This window comes from Octodon degus, unplaced genomic scaffold (genome assembly GCF_000260255.1).
Source record: "Octodon degus isolate 3935 unplaced genomic scaffold, OctDeg1.0 scaffold00076, whole genome shotgun sequence".
Classification (NCBI taxonomy): Eukaryota; Metazoa; Chordata; class Mammalia; order Rodentia; family Octodontidae; genus Octodon; species Octodon degus.
Genome location: NW_004524652.1, coordinates 8,738,679 through 8,759,340, shown reverse-complemented (window position 1 = coordinate 8,759,340; position 20,662 = coordinate 8,738,679). Strand labels below are relative to the sequence as shown.

The 20,662-nt window shown below is 53.5% G+C and overlaps 1 protein-coding gene across 1 annotated transcript in view; it reads right to left on the bottom strand.

The window, feature by feature from the left end:
* Cux2 (cut like homeobox 2) overlaps nucleotides 1-20,662 on the bottom strand; it is a 237,896-nt gene that overhangs the window by 20,406 nt on the left and 196,828 nt on the right. The window contains exons 5-9 of the mRNA XM_023720433.1: nucleotides 11,403-11,537; nucleotides 8,295-8,418; nucleotides 6,567-6,643; nucleotides 5,980-6,046; nucleotides 5,149-5,197 (exon numbers count right to left, since the gene is read on the bottom strand). Of these exons, the coding sequence (XP_023576201.1) occupies nucleotides 5,149-5,197; nucleotides 5,980-6,046; nucleotides 6,567-6,643; nucleotides 8,295-8,418; nucleotides 11,403-11,537 (452 nt within the window). The remainder of the gene's footprint in view (nucleotides 1-5,148; nucleotides 5,198-5,979; nucleotides 6,047-6,566; nucleotides 6,644-8,294; nucleotides 8,419-11,402; nucleotides 11,538-20,662) is intronic.

The following is a 20,662-nucleotide window of genomic DNA, read 5'->3' as shown; positions in this document are numbered from 1 at the left end:
TCTATCAAAACAAACAAACAAACAAACTGAAAAAGTAAAAAAGTTGAAAAAAATCTGGAAGGAATCAACCAAATGTTAATAATGCAGCCTGCAGTTTTGGAGAGAAGTTTGAGCTCAGATCCTCCAAGCTTCCTACTTGTGTGACCTCAGGTGAAGGGACTCTGTCTAGCCTCAGTTTCCCTATTTGTAATGGGAATTGTAAAAGCAACTATCCTCTGGTGTTGTTTTGCAGATTAAGTGGTTTTGGTAAAACGCATCTAATATGTACAAGTATGTCTATAATTGGCTTATTTTATTAGCATCATTTCAAGCCATTACTTGAAAAATTAGAAAGGCTGTGGTTATTAAGAAACAAAATTTTTTTTTTTTGTAGTGCTGGAAAGAGAAGCCAGGCCCTTATGCCTGCTAGGCCAGGGCTCTGTGCCGAATCACAGGTGGCGCAGTGATAGCTGACCACCACCCTGGCCAGTGGACCCCTAGACCTGCTACAGGCACACGGACCCCCACATGTGCCATGTTCTTCATTAAAAAAATTAATTATTTATTGGCCTTTTTCTAGAAATGGTTTGAGTCAGTTTTGTTTTGGGAAGGGTTGTTCTGAGTGTGGGGGGCCATAGAGAAAAGGTTTTTACATTAGGGTTTTCCGAGCAAATGTAAACGTAACTCGGGATCTGACTAAAATGAAAAACAAGGGCCAGGGCTACAGCTCTGTGGTGGGACACTTTGTCCTAGTGTCCAAAAGGGGCTGCAATCTCTGCGTCACTGGAGAGAAAAGAGGAAGGAGGAGGAGGAGGAGAGGGAGAAGAAGGACGAGGAAGAGGAAGGAGAAAAGCGACAATGAGGCTGGACCGAACTCCAGGTTGATCAGTCATTGAGGACTTCAGAGTGCTCTCCCTTCCCGGAGGTGCAAGTCTATGTCCCAAGAGGGGAGGAGGCCAGGTCTGAAGGCATCCACATCCCCTGGCTTCTGAGCTGGGGCTTAAAGCTGGAGTCTCAGGCCAGGGGTGTAGCTCAGCGGCATGAGCACCTGTCTGGCAAGCGCAAGGTCCTGAGTTTGATTCTTGGTGCATACACATGTACACACACACACGCACACGCACACACACACCCCTGCAGTCTCACCTTTCCCAAGAGATATATCTACAGCTTAAGGTTAGAACTTAGAGTCCTTGCTCTGAATCTCCTAAGATACTTGGGAGAAAGATTCTTTCCATTGTTCTAGCAGAAGATGTCTCTCCAATGTAACTTGAAGATTTGTGGGGGCCCTCACCTAGGGCTCCATCTCCAGTACACCTCAGTGACACTGGCTTCTCATCTGGCCATCCCTGGCAGAGAGCTGGGCAAACTGGCACAGTGACAATCACATCCATGATACTGGGGCTCTGTGTGTCTACCATCCTTGTACCACACTTGGGATGGTATCAATAGCGATACTGAAAACCTAACATGTGACATTTATTTTCTTCTGCATGCTTAATTAGGGGTAGGTTCTTAGTCTTACATTCAGATAAAGAGCTGCTGTGATGGTGCATGCCTGTAACCCCAGCACTCAGGAAGTTGAGGCAGGAAAATCGCTGTAAGTTTAAGGCTAACCTGAACTATACAGTGAGATCCTGTCTCAAGCACACAACCCCCCATCTTCCCCCTCCCCCCCAAAAAAAGAAGAGAAAGAAGAAAGAAAAAAGAGACATTATTATAACTATTTCTTATTCAGGGCTGGGGAGATAGCTCAGTGGAATAAGGGCTTGCCTGCCAAGCACTAGGTCCTGAGTTTGATGTCTGGTACCACCACCAAAATAAAACAAAAACCCAATTTCCTATTTAAATTACTGGCCAGGAAGATGGCTCAGTAGAATAAGCACTTGCCTCACAAGCGCAAGGACCTGAGTTCAATCTCTGGTTTGGCCAAATTACTCTAAGTTTTTTCTTTTTCTTTTTTTTGAGACAATGTCTTGTTATATAGTGCAGGCTGGTACTGAACTCATGATGTAGCCCAGGCTGGCCTTGAACTTGGGACAATCTTCCTACCTCAGCCTCCAGAACGCTGGCATTATGGGCATGCCCAAGCATACCTGGATCTAAGATCTTTTTATTTTTTATTTATTTATTTATTTTTGTATTTTTAGGGAAGGGTCTACAGGGTGTTCAGGGTCTCACTACTAGATCGGACTCATAGTGATCCTCCTGTTTACAGCCTCCCAAGAGCTGGGATTCCAGGCACACGCCACCACACCCAGTCTCAATTGCCATCTCAGTGCACCCTGGGGGCAGGGCTGGTACGGCAGGCCTGGGGATTGAATGCTCGGCTCCTGCACCTGCTTGGAGGTGCTTTAATCTGCTGAGCTATTTGGCCGGCCCTTAATATTTTTTTCTTTCTTTCTTTTTCTTTTTGGTAGTACCAGGGATCAACCCCAGGACCTTATGCTTTCCAGGCAGGCACTTATGCCACTGAGCTATCTCCCTGGCTCTCTAAGATCTTTTTAAAAAGTCTATCAGGTGGGCAAAGATGTGAAAGTCTGAGGACAAGTGATCCCAGTGCAGGCTGTGGGCAGTGGGCCTGCTAATACCCTTGAGGGGGAAACTGGTATGGTCCCACGCAGGGCAGGTCAGCTGCATCAGCCAAATCACAAATGCACATGCCCTGTGCGCAGCAATTCCACTTTGATGATTTACCCTACATACTAGCTTGCACATGCATGAAGTGGTACAAGGTTATTTATGGAGGTACCATCCGTGGCAGGACAAGACTGGAATATCACACGTGTTCATCCATAGGCGACTGTGAACTACAGGCTTCTGCTTACTCATATAAATAAAGTTTTATTGGCACCTGACCATGCTTGTTCATGTACATGTGGCCTGTGCTTTCTTTTCTTTCTCTTTTTTCTTGTTTTGAGACAGGGTCTCGCTATGCAGTTCAGGCTGGTCTTCAACTCATTCCTTAGCCCAGGCTGGCCTTGAACATGCAGCATTCCTCCTGCCTCAGCCTTCTAGCTCATCCTTTTTTTTTTTTTTTTTTTGCTGATGTGACCATGACAGACACCGTATGGCTTGGCAAAGCTGAAAATACTTACTCTCTAACATGTGACAGAAGACTTGCCACCCCCAGGCTGGATGGCAGCACGTCCACACAGTGGACACTGCACACACACGTCAGCGGGAGGGCTGGGCTCAGTGCTGCTGCGGATGGAGCCAAGGACACAAGTGTGCAGAGGCAAGCGGCAGGACGGTATGCACAGCGTATTAGCACCTGTGCTTTAGGGAGGTCAGGGCCAGGCGAGGTGACACCCACTTGCTATCCTAGCACTGTGGGAGGCTGAAGCAGGAGGATCCTCTTGAGTCTGAGGCCAGCCTGCACTACATGGTAAGACCCTGTCTCAAAAAAACAAAACCTGGCTGAACATGTAGCTCAGTGGTACAGTGCTTGTCTAGCATGTGTGAGGCTCTGGGTTCAATCTGCAACACCACAAATAAATAAAGATAAAAAGTAGGGCCAGGGAGATAGCTCAGTAGAATAAGTGCTTGCCTGGCAAGCTCAAGGGCCTGAGTTTAATCCCTGGTTCTGCCAAAAAAAAGGGTAATTTTTGTTATATGTAATATAGTGATAATGACTATTAAAAAAAATCCAGGGCTGGTGAGATGGCTCAGTGGTCTAAAGCACCTACTTAGAACAAGCTTAGCAAAGCACAGGGACCGCGGTTCGATCCCCCAGCACCACATGCCAGCCAGCCCCGCCCCCTGGTGGGCTGAGCTGGCCACACACACACACACACACACACACACAAATAAAATTAAAAAAAATCCAAATCAAACCCAAAACAAACAAACAAACAAACAAACAAAAAAAATATGAGATTAAAATGGGCATAGGCATGGGTTTCCCACTTTTGGGAGAACCCTGACAGTAGAGAGGTTGCTGTGATGTGGGGAACTAGAGAGACTTGGGGATTCCTAATGTTCCTTTGTGCCCCTTTCCTGAGTGTTGAACTATGTATATGAATTACATATTTTAGAAATTGAACTAAAATGCATTCAACTTGTAAAAAAGGAGATTAAAGCCCCAGGGCCATTTCAAAACACACAGGAACAAAGCCCAGGGACCTCACAATGGACACTGCCACTGTCACTCGGGTCTCCCTTCTTAGGGCGAGACACTGCCCCTGTGGGGAGCAGGGGTGGGGACCCAGGGGCCTTGGCACCACTAGTCTAGCCCAGGGGCCCAGCGGGACGTCCTGCCCTGGGAGCATCTTCTGGTAGTTTCCTGTGGGACGCGCACTTGGAGTCAACCTTCTCCATGGCTTCTCTGCAGCTTCCCTGCTTGTGTGACTGCAGTGCCTGCTGCCTGGACTCGCTTGCTCAAGGGAATGGTGTATAGACCCTGCACCCAGCTTAAAGGTTCCTCCTCCAAGAGACCTCCATCAAGTACCCAGCAAAGTGGCAGGTGCCTTGTCACAGTGCCAGCCTGCAGCCAGGTAGATGGGCCCAGCCCGAGACCCTGGTGGTTGCACTCGGCCACACCCCCAGCCGCTGCCATTGTGGGGTGGGGGGAGCTGAGGACAGGCATGGGAGACACACTGGATCTGAATGGCCACAGCCACCTGTTTTCAAAGTCCGCCCAGACTGCCCATCACTCTGCAATCTCTGAAGCCAGGGTAGGCAGGGCACTTGGGGCCAGGCTGGGTCTTGGGGCCAGGGACGGAGGTGGTGCAGAGGGTATGCACGGTGCTTGCTGTGGCTGGGACAGAGCGGTGAGGCAGAGAGCCGCAGGGGCAGGCAGCTTTTGCCACCAGCCTCAGCTTTTCTGCCTGGCTAGAGACACTGATTGCAGCAGCTCAGCCTGGAGACCTGCTCTAGTGCGCAGCCCCCACTTCCTGTGGTCAGGAGACCCAGGGAGGCGGCTCCCTTGGCGTGGACGCCCTCCTCTACAGCCGCTGGTTTATTCTGTGAGACCCTCTGTGTTGCCTCCCCCGGGACATCCTTCTGCCCCCTGAAGTCTGCCTCCCCGCCCCGTTTGAGTGTCTGTCTGCATTCTCCACCCCATGCAGTCCTGCAGGGAGCTCACAGCCAGGGAGGGGCCCCAGCCCTCCCAGACACACACGTGAATGCCCCCTTCCCTTAGCCGACCCCGCCAGGCAGACGGCCCCTCACCTGGTTAGCTTTCTCCAGGTTCGTCATGATCAGGCCGACTTCATCTGCCCTAAGACACAGAGGTGAGGCCCTGAGGGGGGCTTCTGGCAGCCACCAGGCCCCTGAGCCTCACCCCGGCCTCTGGCCAAGCCTGGGTCTCACACTGGGGGTGCCAAGGAGGCCACCATTCTCCCACACCACAAGCAGCCTGGCCTCCTGTAGCCCCAGGCGTCTGATCGAGGGCACCTCCCTGGCCTGCACCCCCATACCTCCTACAGGGACCTTCTCTTAGAGAGCAGCCCAGCTTCCTCTGGCCTGTGTGCATGGCATAGGCTCTCGGCACAGCAGTCCTCTCCTGCCTCACCCTGAGAGCCACCTGCCCGGTACCTGCCGAGGTCAACCTGTCCTCATCACCCCTGTGTGCCCCATTCTTCTCTATGCAGCATGCACAGTGTGCTGAGAACAGCAGTGAGTGGATGGCAGGTGCTCACTCACGGCTAGCAGTGGGCAGGTTTCCTCCTTTGTCCCTTATTGCTTGTCCCGCTCTGCCTGGGAACAAGGTCCTGATCTAGTGTTTCTCCCAGGGGCACAGCACACACTGGGAAAGCAGTAGGTACTCAATAAATGTTTGTGGATGGAGCGTTACTAAAGCCTGCATTTAGCCCGGAGTAACTACCGTGACCTGAGGTGAGGTTATGTGGTTCCTGGGGTGGGGCTGGGGGGACGTGGCTGTGTACCAGTGGCATGGGGAGCCGGGCTGCTTAGTGACATGGGGGCCTCAGGCAGAGGTTCAGTGGGAGAAGAGGGGCCCGTGGGGAGGGTGGGAGGAGGCTCCCCGCAGGGCTCACTTACTTGGATGCTGCCTCCTCATCATATTTCCTCCGCAGCTCTAGCAGCTCAGTCTGTGTAGCTTTTAACGCTGGAAGGAAGAAGCCAGAACCCATGGAAGGAGGGGGCTGAGCCTCCCTGGAGGTGATCCTGGTGACAGGTGATGGGAGCCCTGCCCTGGGAGTCCTCAGTGGTGTGAGGGACCGGGGATGCCCTGTGGGCAGGGCAGATGCATCTCTGGGCAGGAGTGGGCTGGGGATGCTGCCTGTTGCCTGGCCTGGGTACCACCCACACACTGGGTACTCTGGGGGAATTGGAGGGTGCTCATGCAAAGGCCAAGTGGGGCCATGAGGATCCACGCAGCAGTGCTTTGCCAGTTCTGCCTGATGCTCTAACCTCACCCTCCCCACTGCCACCCCTGTCCTGGCTGCCCACTTGGTGCCTGAGGGGCACTATGTGTCCTAGGGAGGTGGCCTCTAGAGATGGAGGTTGGGACTCCTGCACCCCCTTTTCACCCTTTTTGTTCTAGAACCCCTGAACTTGGCAACCCTCTGTGTCCCTGAGCCCCCACCCCCACCCTGTGGGCGCCTGGTCACCGGTCACATGCCTACCTGAATGTAGCACCTTGATTTTCTCCTCTGCCTCCCCCAGTCTGGCTGCCAGAGTGACCTGTACCTCTTGCAGGCCCCTGTGGAGAGATGGGGTGACACTGCCTGGGCCCTGCGTTGGCCTCCCCTGTCCATGACTGCACCTGTCTGTAGGGCACCCCCGCCATCTTGCTGTCTGGCTGGCCGTGTGGCCCCATTGTGGCTGGCCATGGGAAATCTCTGTCAGGGCTTCTGCAGGCTCCCAGTGGCCTTGCCTCTCTGGGCATCAGTCCCCTCACTTATGAAATGGGGTTTCTGGCAGGCGCTGCCCCAGAAGGTGTCAGGAAACATGGGGTGCTCTTCCTTTCATGTCCCTAGCGACCGTTCCTGTCCCAGCCTCGTTCCAAATGAGTGGAACTGCAGGCCCAGAATTAAATCCGCACAGATAGGGCAGCTGAACTGCAATGAGGGCGCACCCTCTCTGTTTATGGCAGGAACGAACGTGGACACTCAGCCAGCTCTGTATGGTGCCAGGAGGAAGGAGGCACGCCAGGCACTCCCTGGCTCAGCCATGATGGGGCAAGTTCCTTTAATTCTGGCTTCCCTCCTCCTCTCCCCTTCATGCTCGCTCATGTCCTGCGGCTCACGTCGGGGTGGCAGCACCCTCTGCCTGCAACACCCATCATCTCCGGGTACATTCCTGTCTGCCTGTGGCAGGCACCTACATCTTCCCTCTCTGCTTTATGGATCTTCACAGCGCCACTAATCGCTGAGCACATTATCTTCTTCATTCTGTCTGCGTCACTAAGAAAAAGTATTGTCTGTTTTGTCACTGTGGCGTCGGCAGTGCCTCGAACAGGCCCTGGAGCATAGCAGGTGGCTCCAGGAGGTGCAGAGAGAAATGCAAGGCTACCACACAACACCCGAGCCTCAGAGGTGTCTCCTGCACCACCAGGTGCCGTCCACACCTACACTCCCAGGCCCATCTCACTTCATTATTTTGTGGGATCTTTCTGGGTCTTGACAGGGTCTTGCTAGGCTGGCCTCGAACTCGTGGTGATCCTCCTGCCTCAGCCCCTCGAGTGCCGAGATTAGACACGCGCAGCCCTACCCGGCTCACTTGTTTCTGCACCAGACTGGGAGTGAAGGCCAAGGCGAGGGTCAGGGTTGTCTGCGCAGCTCGGCCAGCACCACCAGCTACTCTGCCATGTGCTCAGGTGTCTCTGTGGAGACCCCTGTAGATTTGACTCCTGCCTGTGCTCAGTTGCCTGTATGTAAAGGTCTGTGGTAGTGTGAGGGACCAGAGTCACCAATCAGTTGGAGGTCACAGGGGCCAACTGGGGGAAGAGAACGCTGGTCTTAGGGGTGCAGTATCTATGCGTCCTGGCAGTGCATACCTGATTCGCCAATTTCAGATTTGCAAAAACCAACCCTATGACTGAATTACTGAAGTGCTCAAAATACTTCATTAAAAAAAGTTTCCAAAAATTCTACTGGTTTTGTTCTCTGGAGATGCGAGGATACCACCATCACTAGCCCTATCTGTATTTACCAGATGCGGAAACTGAGGTCCAAGAGAATACTGTCAGTTCCTCAGAGCCAGCCACCGAGGCCCCGTACGGGGTTCAAGTCTGGGCCTGCTAAGCCGCAAAGCCCTCACCATGGCCCCCTCACACCTGCAGCCACAGGGGACCCCCCACCTGCCTCCCAGCCAGGCTGGCAGCAGCAGCCCAGTGTGGCCTCCCTCCTCACTTTTGTTTCTCAGCCTCATTTCTCTGCAGCAAGGTTTCGGTCAGGAGGGCTTTCCCAGCACCACCCGGGAGGCGGGTCCCCTCGGTAGGCGTGGGCCCGGCGGGGGTTGGCCCTTCTTTCTGTTCTGCAGGGAGAGAAAGAAATACCATTGCCAAAAGCAACATGACAGGCAGGGAAGTTTCTATAAACTGGAGTAGTTGATGGATTATTATTGATTTCCCAAACTTGGACACTGGAGTAAAGCGGGTGTTGATACCCCTAGCCCACGGCTGGCACACGCACGGGCTCAGTTTCCACCACGCTGGCCTTGGGCAGCACCCCTGGAAGCTTCCTTGGCCCACTTGAGTCTCCTTGACCTTCTTGCTTTTTAAAAAATTGTGGTAAAATATGTATAAAATCCACCCTTACAAGGGACATTCAGCATGTTCATGACATTGTGTAACCATCACTGCCAATTCTAGACTTTTGTCACTCTTCTCTTCCTAGTAAGCTTTTTTTTTTCTTTTTGTTTTTACTTCTTTAAGACAGGGTCTCACTATGTAGTTCAGCCTGTCCTCCCTATGTAGCCCAGGCTGGCCTTGAACTCATAGTGGTCCTTCTGCCTCAGCTTCCCAAATGTTGGGATTATAGGCATGCTTTACCATGCCCAGGTTTTCTGCTGTTTTGTGGTAATGGAGATAGAACTCAGAGCCCTACACATGCTAGGTCAGTGCTCGACCACTGAGCTGTGTCCCCAGGCCTTTAAGAATTTTGAGGCAAGGTCTTGCCAAGCTGTCCAGATTAGTCCTGAACTTATGATCCTCCTGCCTCAGTCCCCTGAGTAGCTGGAATTTTAAGTGCACACCACAGTCCCTGGCTTAAAGAACTGTTCATTTCCCCCTCCCCAGACCTTGGTGACCACCAACCTGCTTTCTGTCCCTGTGGGTTTGCCTGTTTTGGACTGGTCCTGTTGGGTCACTTCCTTTACTCAGCATGATCCCATGGTGTGACACTCAGGAGGGCCTGAACAGTGCCTGGTATGCAGGCCCTGAACAGCCAGCAGCGAAGTGGTCATGGGCCTCCCGGAAATGCTCCCCACTAGCCCCCCCTCAGCCTCATCCACCAAGGTGAGTATCAGGTTGGATTTGTTCATCACCCCCTTGCTTTCAAAAATGTTTATCCTGGGGCAGGGGAGATGGCTCAGTAGAATAAGTGCTTGCCTGGCAAGCATAAGGGCCTAAGTTCAATCCCCAGTTCTGCCAAAAAAAAATTATCCCTGGGCTAGGGAGATAGCTCAGCGGCTTAAGTGTTTGCCTGGCAAGTGCAAGGTCCTAAGATCAATCCCTGGTACCACAAAAAAAAAGTTTATCCCTATGTTGGGCACAGTGGCACACGTCTGTAATACCAGTTACTTGAGAGGCTGGGGCAGGTGGATTACAAATTCAAAGTCAGCGTGGGCATCTTAGCAAGATCCTGTCTCAAAATATCTCAAAACAAAAAGGTCTAGGGATGTGGCTCAGTGGTGGAGCGCTTGCCTAGCATGTATAAGGTTCTGGGTCCCTAGTACTACTACCACCACCAAGAAACAAAAAACCAGAAACATCCGTCAGTGTATATCTAAGTGCTAGTTTTTGCTCTGTTATAGTTGCATGGTAGTTAGAGGAAGGGCACTGTGACCCACATGGTCCTCCTGTCCGGCAGGACCATCTGCAACAGTGCAGCTATCACAGCACTCTTCCTCCCTGATGGCAGTCTGGGTGCAGTTGAGTGAACCCTGTTTGCTCACTGGACATCTGGTTGCTCCAGCCTGTGCTACGGCAAGGCCTGTGGCCAGCATCCCACTCACCCTGTCCTCTGGGCACTGTGCATCTCCAGAATACACACTGAGGAGTAAATGTGCTGGATCCTAGGCAGGCCCATCTACAGCCTTACTGGAGGTAGATTTCCAGAGTAGAAATGGGGAGTGGATAGAGCGGCTGCTTAGAGTCCTACTACCCCAACATCTTGGCAACCCATGGCACCATCAGACTCACTGACCAATGGCCATGACTGGGAGAGGACCTGCCCTGGCCATGCTGTGTGGGCCACTACGGCCCCCATAAGGGACCTATGTAGGAGAAATGCCTGCATGTGCCTTTTACTTCCTGTTGGTGGGGCCAGGTACTCCCCTAATGGAGAGCTGGGCATGCCTGGCCCAGCCCTGGGGGTCTGTCACCGCAGCAGCAGTCCCCTAGGCATGGCCCACCCTTCCCACGTGTTTTACCAGGCCTGGGAAGGATTGGGGGGGATCCGGACCTGCCTTTCTGAGGGTAGCCCTGCGGTCCCAATCCCAAGCATGCCTGCCTTTATGGCTGGCTGGTGCAGAGCCTGGGGGCCACCCTGAGAGCCTCACACGGTCCCCTGAGCCAGCCCTGTTCTGTGAGGATTAAGTGCTGACTTCCAACACTGGCTACTTAAAGCCTAGTTCTTAATGAGCCCTGATCAAGGCCCCAAAGCACAATCACATATTCCTACTTAGAAGCAACCAAGGACTCCAGGCTTCTTGGTGCCCACAACCATCAGCTCAGAGTCTAGATCCTTAGAGGCAGAAAAGCACAAGGGATACTGCCCAGAATCTGTCACCAGCTCAGAACACCTGAAGGCTCCAGCTCGTCTCCCCTGGCCTCTTGTTCCCTCCAAGCTGCTGCTCCTGAACACACTGCTGAACTACATTTCCCAGCCTCCTTTGCAGCTGGCTGTGGCAGGCTTGGTTTTGGCTAACAAGAGTGGTGGTGGTAGAAGGAATACCTTCGTGCCCGGGCTTGAGCCCCACACACTTAGCAGTGACCTCACATTCTTCCTCTGCCTGTTGATAGGTGGTCTACATTCATGGGGACCAGATGCTACGTGGAGAAGACAGAGAAGGTCCATGGGTCCCTGAGTGACAGCGCAGAGCACTTCTGCCACCTGTAGTGGCTTCAGCAATAGTGATGCCTCAACCTGCTTGTCCCCTGCAATAGTGAAGACTGGCTCCCTGCCTCTCTCTGCAGCTGCCCTCAAGGGTGGCCCAGTTTGAAGCTCCATAGCCTCGGGCTTTGTACAAGACACGCGATGAAAGTCTTTGGTTCCCCATGAGGGTCTTGTCTGTACCTTTGGGACTGAGAAGCTCGGGGTGCCTTTTCCACGAGGTGGGAACGTCTCGCCGGGGCTGTCCACTGGAGTCGAAGCTGGGGGGCTGCAGTCTGTCGTCCAGGCTGCGTGCCACCTCAAATGCAGGCACAGGGTCTGCAGAGAAGGAGAGAGCTGGGAGGATGGGGTGGGGTGTGATGGTTCAGGCCATGGGGCTGGGCACAATCCACATGAGCCACCTGCAGTCACTGACAGCTCAGGGACAGTGCAGACTTCCTGCTGCACAAGAGCAGCCCTCTTAGGTCCTGCCCGGGGCATATGTGCCTGCACCAGGGTGAGTGTCCTTCCCATGTGGGGATGACAGCAGTAACAGATGTCATCGTAACTGCATTTTCTTGACCTGGCAATGCCATCTGTGGTGGCCGCGGGACTGTGCCCACAGACCTCCAACTGTTCCGAGCTGCTACACTCTGAAACCATCTCTGAAGCTACGCCCACCTCCCTCAGGCTCCCCCCCACACAGGGAAGCCAAGGTAGGACCACTCTGCGGGCCCTCTCCAGCTCAAGGCCTCCCTGTAGCTGGTATGAGCCAGCCCCTGCCTGCCTGTCCCCAGGAGTCAAACATGCCATGTGGCCTGTGGCTCAATTCTCTTGGCTTCCTCCCTCTTGCCTTCTCTCCCTCCCTCGTGGGGCACCTGGATGACACAGTACTTTGTGATGTGGGCTGTTAATGACAGCTTTACTGGAAGCAAAGTCCTCACCTTGATGGGAGGCATTCAGATATCCCCTTGATAACAGGCTAAGAAAACAGCTCCTCTTTCTCCTTTCCACTTTGAGGCCAGCCCCAGGGTGTCCCCAGGACACCACTAACTCCCCACCCAGGGAAGGTCCAAGTGTCCCCTGGATGATTCCTGAGCTCAGGTCAGCAGCAGTTCCCACTGTCCTCACAGCGTCCCCTGGAGCTGCCTTGACCCTAACCTGTTTTCATGGATGAGGACACAGGCTCATGGGAACCGGGTGCTGCGGATGTGACGGGAACCCGGTTCCCCTGCTCTGATGGCGCGAAGGCTTCTGTCCTGGTATGTGCCCATTACAGCCCCAGCAGCTGCAGACAGTATTCATGGGGCCTCCTTGCCCCAGACCACAGGGCCTAGGGTCTGTTCTACCTTTTTCTGACTCTCTGGATCTCTCTCCTAACATCTCTTGCCACCATGTGTTGGCTGCCACAGCTCTCTACTGAAGGGCAGAGGGATTCAGAGGATAGACCCTGGGGTCAGCTTGTCTGGACTCTGGTCTAGTCCACACTTGCTTCTTGGCATTGCTGTGTGACCTTGGCCAGTCCCTCTATCTCTCTGTGCTTTCCCATAAAAGTAGTAATTTCTCAGGATTGTCCTGAGGATCCAGGAATACACCTCCTCCACTCCTGCTTCAGCTGGTTAATACTTGCCTCCCATTTTGCAACTCAAAGGCTACCTCCACTAGGAGGCCCTCTGTGATGAGGCCAACATGAGCTCCCCCAGGTCCCCACAACCTTCTGCAGCCCTGGGCTCCCTGTAAGGCCACCAGGCTACAAACTGCACCAGGGCTGCCTCTAGTTTCACTCCCCCCCTAGACCCTTCACAACCAGCATAGAGCCTGACACAGCCCGCCACAGTGCATTTTGGCTCATAGAAGACAGGGTAGTGCCTGTACTCGGGGGGGCTTCAGGTCCAGCTGGAACAAGGTGGCCTTTCACTTCGTTCTTCTGTCTGGTCTGTTGAGGCGGCAGGAGGCTGGACAATGAGCTTGTGCAAGGCGAGCAGGTGCGGCGGAGCGTGGCGGTGCTCGCCTCCGTCAGCAGCCCCCACGCCCAGTCATTAGGCAGGGCCTGCTCATCAGGGCTCGCCATTATGTCTCCCCGGGCTGATGTAATTATACATTGACATAATTAACCCAGCGAGCGCATTAGGCAGGCCAGCTAAAAATTCATCTATAATTATTTGTTGTGTGCATGCTAATGAGTCCATCTGCACTGCCTTTGTACAACACGAACAAATTAATTTACAAGTCTGGATTTTTTAATAAGTTCAAGGAATCGCTTCCTATAGTGTCTTGCTTTTTTTTTTAGAAAGGAAGAAAAAGGCGGTGGCACTTGTGAGGGTCAGGGAAGTTAGGTAAATGTGGGAGGCTGTAGGTTGGAGTGGCCATGGCCAGCTCACCCTGAGACCGGAAGGAGGGGGAAATTCTAGTGGGGACCAGGGGCCCTGTTAACCATGGTGAATGATTACCTTGGGACAGGACAGGGTGCCTGTCACCTGCCCTTCTCACAGGGATGAGCTACTGACATTCCATCATGCTCCAAGACACTCAGGTCTTTTGTGGCTGGCTTGTGTGTCCTGTCCTGGGAAGCTGCCTTAGTGGCTCCCAGGGAGGCTTGGGATCGGATGGGGTCCCCCCATCCAGGTTCGGTGGGTTTCAAGGCTCTGCTTTTTGCCCTGTTTGTTGGTGTAAAAGATGGGTGTGAAGCTCGCAGAATCTGAAATTCAGCCCTGGGCCTACAGGGCCTCAAGCCTCAGTTTCCCTACCTGTAGGATGGGAAAATAACACTTGCTACCTCCTAGGAGTGACTACAGGGAAATCAGAACAGCTACTGAGAGAGGCTGTGTGACTGAAGGTCAGGTGCCAGCCCTGGCTCCTGCAGGCCACGTGGCCTCCGGACAGCATGTGGGTGACCTACTTATGTACAGTGCCATGAGGCCTGGGGAGGGATTGGGCACAGGGCTAAGTGCACAGCACGGCTTGCTGCCCGCAGAGAAGGCAGAAAGTCAGAGCTCACCTTGCTGGGAGCTGCCTGTCCACTGAGGGACACCCCACAGGGTCTGGGGGTGGGGTGTGGCTTCATGTGGGCACCAGGCCCCTAATCTTTTTTTTTTTTTTTTTAATGTATTTGAAATAGGGGCTCACTAAGCTCAGACTCATAGTGATCCTCCTGTATTCAGCCTCCCCAGCACTGGGATTACAGACGTGCGCCACCATGCTCAGTCTCTGTGGCCAGCTCAGCACACCTGGGGGTGGGGCCAGTGTGGCACGTGGTGCCAGGGATCAAACCCCAGTCCTTGTGCTTGTCTAAGCAGGTGTGTAGTCTACTGAGCTATCTCGCCAGCCCTACGCCCTTAATCTTGTCTCAGACCAACACCACTCAGGAACCTGAGGAGTCCAGCTGTGAGAAAGTGCCCCCAGAGAGGGACCTGGCTGCTGAATTTGTCCGATGTCTCCCCCATTCCAGAACATATATGGGACAGGTAGGGTGTGGTAATGCCTGATGACATCACAGGTTTGGTGGCAGGGCAGAACTGGGCCATAGAGCACTTTCTCCCACACGTGCCTGCCCCTCAGTTCCTGAATTTGAGGGAGGAAGGGTGCATGCAGGGTGCTGTGGCTGACTCTTGGCATCTAAGCTCTTTATACAGACTTTTATCACCACCACAGGATGAGGGAGGCACTGATTGTTGTGGCCCTGTTTCATGGGTGGGGAAACTGAGGCACAGGGTGGCAAGTGTGGCATCGAGGGCTGGGCCACATTGAAGACAGGTGAACAGGGGATTCTTGAGCACCTCCGCGGGGTCCTATGGAGTGGCACACCACAGTCCTCCGGGGCATTTGTCTAGCATCTCAGGCCTCCATCCTGGAGGCTGGAGAATCCGGCATTCTGTGCGTCCCTCCCAGGCCTTGGGGTGAGCAGGCAGGGATCTTCACAGCTCGCTGTTGGACCTCCTGTTTCTCCCCAGCGGACCAGAGTGGATGTGCAGTTCTGATTCCCTTTCAGCTTGCAATGGGGCTATAAATCAAGGTGTCCCGCCTTCCCATGGTGAAGGTCGCCAGTCATACTGCCGCCTTAGGAATCTGAACCCCTGCACACAGCTATGGGTGGCTCTGGCCCTGTCAGCCTGGTGGTCCCACCATTCTTCCCACCCTCAGCGCCCTAATAAATCCCTTTCCTGCTTAAGAGCTTGGTCAGAGTTGGCTTCTGCTGCATGACACGAAAGAGCCCTGATCGATGTACCCGACAAATGATTTTTGACAAAGGGAGATCTGAGCAATCACTGCTCCAACAGGCTCATTTCAAGCCTGAGCAAAGATGGGGGCAAAGAGTAAAGGGATTGAAGAGTGAATTTCTGAAAGAATGTGGCCACCAAATACTTCAGAGCTTTCCCAGCCAATGCCACAGATTTAGGGGACAAAAACAACCCATCTGGCTTGGCTGACTCTCAGGGCAGCAGGACATCTGGACTCACATGAGCCTCAGTAAGAGAAACGGACGAAAGGGATCCCAGCGATCTGGCACGTTTACTGGCACATAGTAGGTGCTTCACAATTCTGCTAAGTGCACAGGACTAGCAGTCCTCTGGGTCGCAAAAGGGGAGCTTGACTTGGGCAGAAGATGGATTAAAGCAGGCACAGGAAGAGGGAGGTGCGCTGGGGCATCCATTCTGTGGCAGAGAGATCTTGGCTTGAACCCCCCCCCCAATGTGGGGTCTCAGATAACCATTTTGCCACCAGAAGCCTCAGTCTTCCTGTCTGTGGAATGCAGACACAACATCTACCAAAGCTACTATAAGGGTCTGCTGAGAGCGGTTCTGCAGAGTGACTAGCGCAGTACTCAAGCATGCAAGAGTGCAGGGCCGTGAGAGCCCCTCTTACCACATGGCCCCACTGTGGTGACACTCAGGGCCTGCTGTGTACAGCTGGGCCAATGGTGCACAGAACAAAGGTCCTCATGGGGGTGACACCCCCATGTAGATTTACGTAATTGGTACTAAATCTCTGGGCAGATGCAAGTGATTTGGCTTAAGGATGGGCTACCTTGCTCTAACTGGCTCCAGGCAACCAGGAGGCGTAAGGCTTGGGCAGCCCCTCCTGGACCACAAGCACAGCTGCTCTGGGCCCTGTCTTCATCCTCATAACAGCACAGCCAAGGATACATTGCTGTCGTCCCCATCTTCCTAACAAGTAGGCCCAGAGAGGAGGTATCATGTGTCCAAGTCATCCAGCTCAGAAATGCCAGAGGTAGAATTTGGACTCAGAGCTGGGTGACTCTTAAGGCAGGAGAGGGGGTGGAGGAATTGGATTTCTTGCTTTTAGATCAGAAGTCTGGGATTCAGGGTTGAGACTCTGGACAATGAACTGGTCTCTATGGGAACCCTTGTCCAAATTCCTTTCCCAAGAATAACCCAGGTACACACTCAAGACTGGTGCCATCAGACAGAGGCAGGGGCCCGCTGAGGTGAGTGCTCCAGGCCCTGGGCCCCTCCCGCAGAGCTGGGATGTCCAGGGAGGGTGATTATGAAACACCTTCCCAGCTGAACCTCATCCGAGAGGTGGGAACAGTTGGAGTCCCTGAGGGACTTGGAAAAGGGGGTGGAGATGGCAGGGAGGCTGCTGATCAGATCCGGGCTGTGACACCAGGGAGAGTCACTGAGGTCTCCATTAGTGACTACACAGGCCCCATGGCAGGGCCCTGGAGATGCCACATGATTCTCCTATGGTTGTACAGCATGTGCCCGAGAACCACCTTCAAGGAGATGGGGACGCATGAGGCCCTGCCAGCCTGGGCTGCTCCCAGCCAATGACAGGATGACTGGGGCAGTGAATCTGAGTCACTACTCCCTGATCTGCAAGACACAGGTGTTCTGGGATGGAGCTGTGACCCTGTCCCCCCAGTACACGTGTGAAGCCTTGCTGCAATAGGGCTGTATCTGGAGGGATGAAGACCACATGTGGTCAGGAAGAGGGGCCCAGGGCTGGTTCCTTTCTAGGAGGAGGAGACACAAAGATCTCTCTTTCTCTATGCACGTAGAGGGAAGTCCTTGTGAGAGTGTGGACATCCAAAAGCAGGAGGACAGGCTCCAGCAGAAACCAATGTGATGATACTCTGACCTTGGACTTCTGGCCTCCAGAGCTGGGAAAAGAAGTCTCTTATTCAAGGCCCAGGCTCTAGTGTTCTGCTGTGGGCCCAGGCTGCCCACTGTCACATGCCCTGGAGCTGGGTGAGGAGCCCAAGCAGAGGGCACAGCTTGCACAAAGAACAGGAAACTGGAAAGACTTTGTGCAAAGTGCTATGGTGCATCAGGGTGTGACCTCGGGTCCTGGAGCCTGGGTGGAGCTGGGTGGGAAGATCCCAAAGGTGGCTCTTGAGAAGGAGGCCTGGGGCAGCACTGCTCCTGAGGGTCTTGGGGAGTGACCCACCCTACCTGAAAGGTGGTGGGGAGTGACGGGTGCTACTTCAAAGCTGGGCTGTAGATGCTACTGAGAGTCCAGGCAGCCCAGGAGGGAGAGGTACAGACCCAGCAGTGGGCTGCAAGCCCTGGTGTCTCAGAGTCACCCACCATGCTGGGTTCAACAGTGCTCCCCAAATGCATGCCCATCCGAAACCTCAGAAAGTTAGCTCATGTGGAAACTGAGTTTCTGTAGACATGGTCAGGTCCCGACGGATCACACTAGAATAGGTAGGTCCTGGACCCCTGGCCAGGGTCCTTAGGAGAAGAGGGACACAGAGGGAGAGATGAAGGGACACAGAGACTGAGATGAAGCATCAGAACCAGGGAGTGCTGGGACTGTCACAGCCACCACAGGGAGCGATCTGGGCAGGTCCTGACCCGCCCAAGGCAGCTTCACTTTGGGCATCTAGACTGCAGACAGGGACAGTATTTTTCCTCAACATCTAGCTGGAGGCAAATTTTTTTCTTTTTGAGACAGGGTCTCACTCTGCAGCTCAGGCTGGCCTTGAGCTCATTTTGTAGCCCAGGCTGGTCTCAAATTGACAATGATCCTCCTGCCTCAGCCTCCCAGGGTGCTGGGACTACTGTCGTGAGCCACCATGCCTAACTCCACTCTTCTTACACCAGTCTTCATGCATCAGTGGCTGCTGTACTCAGATCAGTGACATGAGTAGGTACTGGGAAGATCTGTACCAGTGAGGTCCCATTCGCAGGCAGCGGCGGTGAGGACTTCAACATATCTTTTTGAGGACATGGTTCAACCATAACACTTGGCAATGCTTTGGGTAGGAAGGAGGTCCTTGCTCCAGTCTAACCTGCTCCCCTCCTGCTGCATCCATTTCCATTTCCTCTGTCTTGGGAAGACAAGCCCGAGGAAGGCTGCACTCGGATCCTCCTGCATTTCCCCTCCCTCTCCTGCTGCTGGGGAATCAAGATGTGGCTGAGTCAGGCTTCTGTTCTGAGAGGTACACAGCAATGGAGATCGTGTTCTTCCCCAAGTGTTTCCAAAGCAGGTTTCTAGAGGCTCCCCACGTACTGGGGGCTGAACCCAGAGCCTTTGCACTGAATTATGTCCCTGTTCCTTTAAGACAGGCTCTTGTCACATTGCCCAGGCTGGAGTTGAACCTGTGATCTCCTGCCTCAGCCACCTAGAGTGTTAGGATGACAGTGTATACTACTGCATGTGCCCAGCTGGGTTTCAAGGTTATGTGCGTATCTCCCCTTTTACCACAAAAAGGGCCCCAACCTTCTACCCTGAGCCACCCTGCTGGGAGTTGGAGGTTCGAGGAGAAAAACATCATCGTTAAGCATGCAGCCCACTGGAGGATTCTGCAAGACTTCATGTGGCAGGTACTGTGTGGGGGTGGCTGGCAAACCCTGGGCTTCCCCTCCACTCGGTCCAATGGTTATTCAGTGTATCCGCTAAATGTCACTGGCTGCCCTTATGGACACAAATTGAAAGAGAGAGAAAGGACAACAGAAATCTTTAAACTGGTTGCAAGAGGTTTCTCAGAGGACCTGGCAGGGACAGGGGCCTGGGGGCAGCTGTGCTCATCTCCAAGTCCCCCCTCCCACCCGCTCTGGCCCTGTGGCAGCAGGTCCTGGGTGAATGGGAACTGCCCGTGAAGAGTGAGAACTGAGCAAGTTAGGAGGGGCCTGGATGCTGACTGCAGGCTCTGGTGGCAGAGAAGGGGGCGACCAGGAAGATGCAAGACTTCCTGCCGAAGCTGGGAATTCAAGGAATGGATTCTCTGGGCCGTGTCCAGGAACCAGCCCTGTGGACACCTAGATTTCAGCCTAGTGAGACCCACTGTGGATTTCTGACCTCTGGAGCTGGGACAATAGATGTGCGTGCTTTTATGCCACCGAGTTCATGGCCAGTTGTTACAGCAGCCACAAGCAAAGAGTCCCTAATACACAGAGTTGTGTTTATTGGACCTAGTGAGTACCAGATACCATTTCTTCAGTTGTCAAATAGCTCCTAGAACTGCCTGTGTGGCAGGAGATAGGACAGTGGGTCACAGGCTACAGGAGAAAGATGGACAAAGGGGACAGGCAGCCAAGGCAGGGATGGGGCTGCAAGAGGGAGGTAGGGAGGAAGGTTCCACACACGTCATGGGCAGGCTGGTTGGGCAAGACCTCCATGAGGTGCTGATATCTGAGCAGGGCCAACTGAATGTGTGAGCCTGTAGAGGGACAAGAGAGAATTGCAGGCACGGGAAACATACAGAAAGGCAGCCTAGGTCAGCTCGGGAGGGCAGCTGCCCAGTGTGACCCACGTCCCCCGGGGCTACTGTCCCAGAAACTTAACCTCGCTGGGCTCTCACCCCCACTGGGCACCTTTTGCAGATGAGGGTATGGGTGTAGGGAGGCTGGCAATGCCTAGGCCAAGTCCAGTGCCAGTGTTTCCTTCTGTCCCTGCTGTGTGGCCTGGATCAGTGGGTAGGCCTGGAGTGTGCCCCAGCTTCTAAACACAAGTGTCTGGTTTTCACTCCCCAAGCTGCAGCAGCCCTCCACCCTAGAGCAGATGGGACAGAGGTCCAAGAGACATCACCCAGGAGCACAAGCCAGGGGCTCAGAGGCGCTTGAATGTTTTCTGCACATGTGACAGGCTCTTTGCACGTATTTCTCTCATTAATCACTGAACCAACCACCTGAGATATGGCTAGCACCCCTGTTTTCCAAGTGAGAAAATGGTTTCCCAGGAAAGAGTTAGGGGAGCTACTTTTTCAAATTCACCAAGCAAGAAAAAGGTAGCACTGGATTCGAATCAAGACCTTTCCCCCAGCCACTCACAAATTCTGCCATATCCCAAGGTCCTCAAAAGGCAGCCAACCTGATAGCTGTCTTACACATCTTCCAAAATCTGAAATCCTCCAACGTATAAAGCTTTTTAGTATCGACACAAAATACAAATAAGAAATTCCACACCATCAAGTTTGGGCTCATGCATAAAATCGTTTAAAGTACTGTATAAAATTATCTCAGGGCTGGTGAGATGGCTCAGTGGTGTAAAGCATCTAC